The sequence below is a fragment of the Electrona antarctica genome (genome assembly GCF_951216825.1).
Source record: "Electrona antarctica genome assembly, chromosome: 9".
Classification (NCBI taxonomy): domain Eukaryota; kingdom Metazoa; phylum Chordata; class Actinopteri; order Myctophiformes; family Myctophidae; genus Electrona; species Electrona antarctica.
Genome location: NC_136790.1, coordinates 14,167,858 through 14,177,827, shown reverse-complemented (window position 1 = coordinate 14,177,827; position 9,970 = coordinate 14,167,858). Strand labels below are relative to the sequence as shown.

At 41.5% G+C, this 9,970-nt stretch overlaps 1 protein-coding gene across 1 annotated transcript; it reads right to left on the bottom strand.

Annotated features, from left to right (window-relative positions):
- Window positions 1–2,733: 2,733 nt before the first annotated feature.
- On the bottom strand, window positions 2,734–9,453 carry LOC306929319 (hyaluronidase-1-like; the record flags this gene model as incomplete). Its single annotated transcript, XM_079509760.1, has 8 exons — window positions 9,404–9,453; window positions 7,825–8,714; window positions 7,633–7,722; window positions 7,202–7,518; window positions 5,973–5,986; window positions 3,364–4,262; window positions 3,179–3,268; window positions 2,734–3,060 (listed from the first exon to the last, which is right to left on the bottom strand). Exons 1-8 carry the CDS (start codon window positions 9,405–9,407, stop codon window positions 2,734–2,736), a joined length of 2,631 nt encoding a protein of 876 aa, XP_079365886.1. The 5' UTR covers window positions 9,408–9,453.
- Window positions 9,454–9,970: the final 517 nt, after the last annotated feature.

Below are 9,970 nucleotides of genomic sequence, written 5' to 3'. Positions count from 1 at the left end.
GTCTCTCTAATATCATCAGCTAGTTAGTGATGCATTTTCTTCTGCTGAATGAAGTTCAGATGTTCTGACACGAACTCTATACGTGCAGCACTGTCTATCTTTGTCTTTCTTTTTCTCTTAAGAAGGTGTGCAAATGAAGTCAAATTAAGAGAATAAACCAGTACATCAATTTCCTTAAGACAATGAATGAGAAAGACTGCGTAAGTAGCCTTGGGGTAGGCCAACATAGATTCATTGTTCACTCTCTCACCGTGTTTAGGCCTAGTAGGGCCCACACACACACACACACACACACACACACACACACACACACACACACACACACACACACACACACACACACACACACACACACACACACACACACACACACACACACACACACACACACACACACACACACACACACACACACACACACACACACACACACACACACACACACACACACAGTTCTGTCTCTGCACATGATCCTTACCAGAGGCCCGTATCCATGTGTCTATTTTATGAGGTCATAAACGTATGACAAAAACGTATGTCTGTGCTGGATATACTTGGTCATTATTATGTATTTTTGTATAGACTACATATAAGTATTTATATTTATGGTATATTTTCTAGCTAGATTATAATTCTGGGAGTTAGTAGTTTTATACTATTCTACTGAAGAAAATGGTCTATCATAACAGGGAAGAAAATGTAAGTGTCCCTTGGGTCTTACCTACCTAGGAAAGACTACAATGCCTCTTAAGACCAGGACAGGCTGAACACTGATGCAACTACACACTAAGGATCAACACAGCAGTGGTCTTACACTTTACCAAAGCACAGCACAGTGCATCTTCTTTGAGGTAGGCTACATACCGGTAGGTATACGGATCAAAAGGTCTTATTTGTTCTTGAATAAAGTAGTCTGAAGAGTGAAGAACCATATTGCCCTACCAAACTTGAGCAGTTATTTAATTGTTTATGTATTTTTACATCATCATCATATTACCTCATGAATACATAAATAAATAAAGTATTACCCCGTTTGACTAGCCAGTTGAAAAACTTTGAAACTGACAAAGATTATTTTTCAATTATTATCCCAAAATTGTGTCCATTCCATTGTATTTTATTCCTCAGTGGGTTGGCCAATTAATCTGAAATTGCATGGGCATTGAGCATTGAGATATGCAGGGACTGCAAAGCAGATTTCTAAATATGTCTACAATTTCTAAAACTTTCTAAAAGTTAGAGGTTGCTTATATATATGGTTATTAATATGGTAATACCTTGCTGTGATTTGCTACACTTCCTGTTAGCGATTCCACACTACCACCTAGTGGCCACAGGCACACAAAAATACTGAGTGAGGGCTTTTTCAAGTTAGGTGGACAAACTTGGAAAAAATGTTTGGACACAAAGCATTATTTAGTTTTATACATAAAAGTTGTACAACAGGAAGAATGTGAGTGTGACAAATACATGTTTATTTGCTGATATGCAAATTGCAAACTAATAAATAGTTGAATTTAAATATTGTAATATTCATAGCACACAATAATCTCAAACGTTTTCATTAGACAATGCATTATACAAAATGAACAATGGAAATTTACAAATAAGTATATGAACCGTTTTGGCCATATTAGATCATTTATTCTGATTATTGTACCAATAATGACATTTCTTCACTAATAGGCTTTGTATATTTAAGTTATTCGTCAGATCTTCCCATTGCAATTGTTAAAATGGGGAAAAAGCCCATATTTAAATGTTCATTGTAATTATTTGAATGACAATTAATCGTCAATGAAAATTGCATGATCATGACAAAGTCCATTCATCGTATGTATATTGATTGGCAACTTTAATTATCATTCAGAAAACAATTAGCAATACCAGTATTATGCTGACCAAGGCAATGAGACCAAATGCATCCGTCGATTGCAAATTGCCTCTTTACTTGTTCAAGTTAAGTAAAGGAAATACATGAGGGACACAAAGTGAGTGCTGGCATCATTCTCTTATAACACCATTATTCTCCCATACAAATGTGTAGAAAGCACTAACTCAACTGAATATGTGCTTTGGGTCTTATACTCAAATACTCAAAATTACAAAGTACATATTTTTTAAATCAATTGCTGTATTAAAATGTAGACACACACCCTTCCAAAAGAAATCTAAGATTTTTCAGAAAAGTTCAAAAATGTCAATAACAGTGAAATTGGCAGATCTACAAGGTCACAACGCGATGTTGAGAGCTTAGATATGCTATTTATTTGCACTATATTTGAAATAGGGCTTAAGGGTGCGAACATGTTTTTTTTTTTAAAAACACTTTCACACTTCACATTGAAAAGCATTATTGCCAAAATAAAAAGTGAAGTACAGATAATCCAAAAGTAGCCTGCCCTACAGTACTGTACTGAGAACAATAAGCAGCACCAGTACAGTATTCTTCTCCCATACAGGCAAAGTGGAAAGCACTAACTCAAACAAATAAGTACTTCTGACAGGTTTCTTGCGGGATGTGGACAAAGGAGCTTACGACAAGGTCATAAATCAAACTAAACCCATTCATGCAGATAAATAGCGCTGCGGCCAGCTGTCCCCGATGCAGTGTTTTCCACACTAAACAACATTTTAATAATACATCTTTGACGAACACTGTGTTTGGATTGTTCTAAAAACATGCTCTTTTCTTTGAATAAGCGTCCACTGACCTCCCTCGAGAAAAGCACGTCATCTCTGCGTTGGGCTCGAGCAGCTCTTACCCATCCAGCCAGGGTAGCACTTGCACTGAAACTGGGACTTCATGTGCAGGACCTGACGTGGGTTCATCTGTCCAATGACTCTGTAGTTATTCCCTCCTTCTGGTTTCTTCTCAGCTATCACTTCAAAGGTAGTCGAGTCAAGGTGGAGGTAGGCCTGGGACTTAGGGTCAATTCTCTGGCATCGCCCCCGAGAAGAGCACATCCTCTGGCTGCAAAATGTGGCTGCTGTTGTCACATTTACGAGGTAATGGCCCAGGGTCTCATCGATGTAGTCTTTAACTGCAATGCAAGAAGCCTGCGTAAAGAGCAGACACAGACACAATGAACAACAAACCAAACATAACAAACGTGTGCTTTTTTATGTGCATTCACTATGTGCATTGACTTCAAGGAAAAGGGCAATCTAACTCTACCTTAGATTCAGCATATGTTTTGTCTCCCCAGAGTACTATCCCTGCAGATCCTAAAGCAGCACTTTCACCGATGGTATAGACCAAGTGCTCCTACAATAAACAGATAAAAGAGGTGCTGAGATTATTAACCTCACTGTCATGGCAATGACACATTTGTACGTTGCATTTGAAGTACAAACACTTGCCTGAGAGAGGAAGTCTAATGAGTATGTGTAGACCAAGCGAGAATACGGAAACACAGGCGGAGTTAAGGGGGTCACCTGTGAACCCACTCTCATGGCCTCCATGATGCGGTGCTGAGTAAAGAGGAGGACATCTCTGTCAAGGCCACGCAGTTTCTGGCTGAGGTAGATATCAGGGTACAGAGCAGTGGAGATGTTCCAAAGCCAGGACAGCTCATTGTTCCTCTCTATCTCTATAGGAGCACACTCACCAGTGTAGTCAACATCCTCTTTTATGTAATTGTAGCAGTTGGGAAAGCCGTAGTAACCCCACATGCCATGGGGTCTGTTTCTCTGCCCCAGCCTCAGTGTCTCCACCATCCATTCCCTCGCAGCTTCCTCAAACTCCTTATGGGCAACCTCCTCTATTTGAGCAGGACTCCAGTCTGGGTGCCTGGACCGCACTAGTGCCATGGATGCTTTTTGGTACACCAGCTTGCTGCCCCAGTTTCTCTTCCATATTGGTCTCCAGCTTTCCCAGTCTATTACGCCCAGACCCTGAAAGTCTGGGTCAGGGATATCAGTGAGGATGTCTTCGTTTGCCACCCGGAGATGTTCATCTAGATTGGCATTCTGTGGCAGTCCACCGTTAACAGCTGTGCCTTCGGGGGAGTAGCTGGGATACACCCCAAAATTTCCAGAGTAAAAAATGGTTATGCTGTCGCCCATGAAGCTTTGGTCCTGGTTCTGGACGATGCTGAACATCCTGAGGTCCAGATCCACATCATAACGAGACTGGCAATGGGCTGAGGGGGCGTTCCATATGGTGACGAATGGTTCTTCGGCAAAGGGTGACGATGGAGCATGCTGCAGTCCAACGACAACAGCCATCACGTTTAAACACAGCAGTACCGCAAATGGATCTGCATAAAGGGACACCAGCATAAAAAAAGTGCACTCGTGTGCAGAAAAAAATGGAAAACATCTAGTTTGTAGACTTTGTATTCATGCAACTAATACTACTAAGTTTTGGTCATGGAGATATTAAATGTTTTTATTTTGAAGTAATGATCAAAAAATTATCAAAAAATTGTCACATCAACTTAACTTACCCATTTTAGGACTGTTGTGTGAAATTGTCTTCATGTCTTTGTCTCCCTGTGTGGCCTACACTGGTTATGTAGGAATTGTGGATGCAATCAGTTGGTGGTACTATAGCAGCATAAGCAGATGCCATGCCAGAGAACAGCTTGATTTGTGACACAGCGGTCAGTTATCAGAAATGTGTTAGTTTATTGAAGTTGAGCACATATTTTTATAGTCAAAGCTTATAAGCTTACATAATACAGGGGAGGAGAAAGCAAGGGTAGTCAAGTTCATGGTGTATGTACATGTAGTTCAGCATTTTGTTTTCTCAACTCTTTATCAAGAAATGGGAACAGAACCGTGCCAGACCACTCACCTGGCCACTCACTCTCAAGGTCACTCACTTGATTTCCTGTTATTCGGCAACACTTTGGTCAGGCATCATACTGTATGAGTCATACACTCACTCCCTAGTCCCTATAGTATAGGCTGTTCTATGTAGGGGACTATACAGTAGGCTATAGCACTGTTTCCCAAACAGTGGGTCGCGGACATATTTTTATGGATCCCTACATTTTGTTATACAAGTAGTATTATTGTTTTTTGAGTGGTGCAAACCACTCCAACAACTGGCTTTGTTAGTACCCGTGTGTGTGTGTTTGTGTACCTGTCCCTCAAAAGAATGAGCATGGTTACTATGGTTACTGACATTACGTCAGACCACAGCTGATCAGGCTATATAAGACCTTGCACCACTCAGTTCACTGAACACATTCCCAAAAATAGCCAAAATGTTCATGAATTAAAAACAAATTAAATGTTTATTTTTTAAGAGATTCCATAAATTAAAAAACAGGTTTAAAAAGCAGTGAAAATTGACGATCTATACAAGCGACACAAAACGACATTTTATGAGCTTGTAGATCTGCTATTTTCCCTAGTTTGGGTCCCGGGGAGACATCACATTTCTCTTTTGGGTCAGTAGCATAACCAGTAAAAAATGGTTATGTTGTCGCCCATGAAGCTTTGGTTCTGGTTCTGGTTGTGGACGATGCTGAACATCCAAGTCCAGATCCACGCCATACAGAGAATGGCAATGAGCCGTGGGGGCATAAAAGTCGAAAATACAGTTTAATGAAACTAACTAACTAAACTAAGAATTTTCACCCAGATTTTCACCCTGAGTTTGGACAACTTCTGCACTGGTTCCCATTGGTTTCAACTGACTGTTTAGGCCTATTTCAAAATGGCGCAGACCCCATCCTGAATGAAACGTCATGCGTGATACATGTGTAGAGGCAGAAGAATATACCTGAAGTGACCTACTTCATTTTAGTACACCAAGGTCACAACACATTAGAATCAGCTTTATTGTCACATCACAGGTTTACAGGTGTAAAGAAGTGAGTGAAATTGTTTTATTCATGCTCGCTCTGTCATTTTATAGTTTTCATGAGAAGAGAGGACACATTATGATATGAATATTACAACTCATCTGTAGACAAATAATAGAAAATCTGAGGAAGAGCATCACAGTGAAACATTACCACGAATAAAGATTCTGCAATGGGAACATAACACAATAACTCATCTCAATAACTCTACTAGTCAGAGATCCCTTTAATACAATATGTGACAGTGTTTAAGAAATTAGCTACACCAATCACAGTAAGCTTAAACCACTCTTTACTTCATAAATAGACCTGAGTTGGCTGTTGGCACTGTACTTGGTGCCTTCTTTTTTGAGGGGCGCTAGCCCCTCCTATATACAGCTTTCGTCCCCACACTTCTCAATATTTGCCATTGACAATGAAAGGAGAAATTGGGTCAAATGTCCGCCAAATATGACCTAAATTTGTACAATGACAAGAGCGCCCCTCACTTCACACGGGTGTGATTTTCTACACCAAGTCTCTTCGCCGAAAATAGCCAATCTACAATCTTACAAGATCTGTTATTTTTGGCAAATGTTACCTCCAGAATAGGGATGCTGGGGTTCAAGTGGTTAAAGCAGATGACTGGGTGTGTTTGCGAACTGTCATCTGAACGCAATGGAAATCTCATGATCATATTCACCAAAGGGAGAAGGAAGGCAGCAATGGAAGAGGACTTCCCTTGATCAACAAAAAGAGGATGAGGTCACCCGCCCCCTATGGGTCCTCTGAGGTAGTGTCTGTCTGTAAAATATATTTTAAAAGACAGTAAATTAATCTCCTAATCCTCCATAACCAATATCTCATTGACCCTGATACCACACCATGTACACCACACCACTATACATGTTTTAACCAATTGGAAGGAAATAAGAAGGAAATCACACTCCTATACGAAGTGAGGCGTGCTCTTATCATCATACATCACATTCCGTGCTCAGCCAATCAAATCATCACAAATGTCATTCCGGCCAATCACTTTTTAGCGTCTTCACTTTTATCATCAATATGTACTTTGCTCACCATCAGCCAATGTTTGTGTTCACACAAACCCTCAAAGCTGGGCGCTATAGCCCCTCCTATAAACAGCTATAGAGTTTAATGTTTATGGTTGTCTGAACACAAACATTAAATGCCATTGGCAATGAATGGAGAATTTACGTCATAATGTGTCTGAGCAAATCAGCATAATTATGTATGTCGGTGGGAACCCTTGGCCAATAAGGGACTATCATATTTTATGATGATGTATGATGAATAGAGCGCCCCTCACTTCACACAGGTGTGATTTTCTTTGTATAATTGCTCTCTAACCACCCTTCAGAAAAGCATGTCATCCCTGCTTTGGGCTCGAGCAACTCTCACCCATCCAGTCAGGGTAGCATTGGCATTTAAACTGGGACTTCATGTCCAGAACCTGACGTCTGCTCATCTGTCCAAGGACTCTGTAGTTGTTGCCTCCTTCCGGTTTCTTCTCAGCCATCACTTTCCAAGTAGTCGGGTCAAGGTGGAGGTAGGCTCGAGACTTAGGGTCTGTCCTTTGACATCTCCCCTTAGAAGAGCACATCTTCTGGCTGCAAAGCGTGGCTGCCGATGTCACATTTACCAGGTAACGGCCCAGGGTCTCGTCAATGTAGCCCTTGACTGCGTCGCAAGAAGCCTGCGTTAGGAGGAGATAATACACAAGGGACAAGCCAAACAAAATTAATATGTACTTTTAATACTTTTAAGTTATTTATAAGTGATTTGAAGAAAACTGGCTCCCTCCCTTTACCTTAGATTTGGCATACATGTTGTCTCCCCAGAGTACTATCCCTGCAGATCCTAAAGCAGCACTCTCACCGATGGTATAGACCAAGTGCTCCTACAATGAACAGATAAAGAAAGGTGGAGAGATTATGAACTCACTGTCATGGCAATAACACATTAATATGTTGCAACATAAGTACAAACAACTGCAACTTGCCTGAGAGAGGAAGTCTAATGAGTATGTGTAGACGATGCGAGAATACGGAAACACAGGTAGAGTTAAGTTAACCTGTGAGTGTGAACCCACTCTCATGGCCTCCATGATGCGGTGGTGTGTAAACAGGAGGACATCATTGCCAAACCCACGCAGTTCCTGGCTGAGGTAGATATCAGGGTACAGAGCAGAGGAGATGTTCCAAAGCCAGAACAGCTCATTGTTCTTCTCTATCTCCAAAGGAGGACACTCACCAGTGTAGTTGACAGTTTTTTTACCGAAGTAATTGTAGCAGTCGGGAAAGAGGTAGTAACCCCACAAGCCCTGGGGTCTCTCCCTCTTCCCCAGTGCTAGTGTCTCTGCCATGAACCCCCTCGCAGCTTCCTCAAACTCCTTACGAGCAACCGCCTCTATTTGAGCAGGACTCCAGTCTGGGTGCCTGGACCTCACGAGTGCTTTGGACGCCTCACAGTACACCTTGTCCCAGTTTCTCGCATATAACGGTGTCCAGCTTTCCCAGTCTACCACAGCCAGACCCTGAAAGTCCCGGTCAGGGATATCAGCGTGGATGTCATCAGTGGCCACGTGGAGATGCCCCTCTAGACTGGCATTCTGTGGCACTCCACCGTTAAGAGGTGTACCTTGGGAGTATCTGGGATACAGGCCCATTTTGTAAAAAATGGTTATGTTGTCACCCATGAAGCTTTGGTTCTGGTTGTGGACGATGCTGAACATCCCCAAGTCCAGATCCACGCCATACAGAGAATGGCAATGAGCCGTGGGGGCATTCCATACGCTGAGGAAGGGCATCTGGGTGAAGAGTGATGATGGGGCATGCTGCAGCCCAACGACAAGACTCATCACATTTAAACACAGCACAACCTCAAATGGACCTGCACAAATGGACACCGGCACAAACAGTATTTGAAATGCAGTTTTGAGCTGAGACGAAAAGGTGGTAGTATGCTATTTCACTTTTTTATGTTATGTTAAAGGGGAAATCCAGAGTAGCCCTTTTCTTACCGAATTCTGATGATAACATGTCCATAAATCACTGGTAGGAGCAGGTGAAAAAAGCAAGATTTATGGAGATACCTTTAAGCAGGGAGGCGGGGTGTATCAGCCTCACACTACAGGCGGAACAACATTTGTGACCAAACACTGCAAATGCATTTCACACAATATGTCGGACTGGGACAGATGAAAAACAAAAACAAAAATTGTCGAGCAATCTAAATAAGCGATTTAGTTTGGAGTTATCACATTTTTCACCTGTACCACTCGTTTTGGATATACATAAAATCTGATTAAGGTAGGAAAATGGTTTATCCTGAATTCCCCTTTAAGAGGTTGATTACAAACTATAGGGCCTAGGCAATTTTCAAATAGTTTGTATTCATCCCTTAACATGCAGTAAGTTCATTTTAAAAAAGATATATTTTGAAGTAGCTTCAATCATGATACATGGGCATTACGTTTTAAACCAGTTTTAGTCACATGCTATTTTTTTCTCTGAACGTAATTTTCCCCAGACTTCTCTAGGATTTCCAATGGTAATTTATGTCATGATTGCTCAACTTACCCATAACAGCAAGAGCAGATGATGACTGCGTGTAACTCTGCAACTGTAAACTGAACGTGGAGTACATTGATACACTGTAACCAGTCTCGTGATCACAACATTTCACCCGAAGGGGGAAGCAGGAAGCAAAGGAAACCAGTCAGACCAGTCAGGCTGCTACAACTCGACTCATTTAAAACCCATTTTGGACGGGAACCCCTTTTGGTGTTTTAAACATTATGTTATAATTTAGCTATTGAAAAATAGCAGATCTACAAGCTCATAGCGCGCCACTTGTAGGTCTGCTATTTTTGAAAAATCGTTAAAATGTGCCTCAAATCTTTCAGAAAATTGTCATGATTTAGAAAACTTTTTTTTTTAATTTCGACGTCAGGCCTGAATGGGTTGAGCACCCTTGCTCACTTTGCCAGGGTGGGATGGCTCAGGGTAGAGGACAGAGTACAACAACTTGCAATGGGCCTGGTCTACAAGATCCACTATGGCACAAAGACACCCATGTACCTGTCAAACTACTTCAAAAACGGCAATGACGTGTTCCTTCCACGCACTACGTCCAACCAGGGAAAC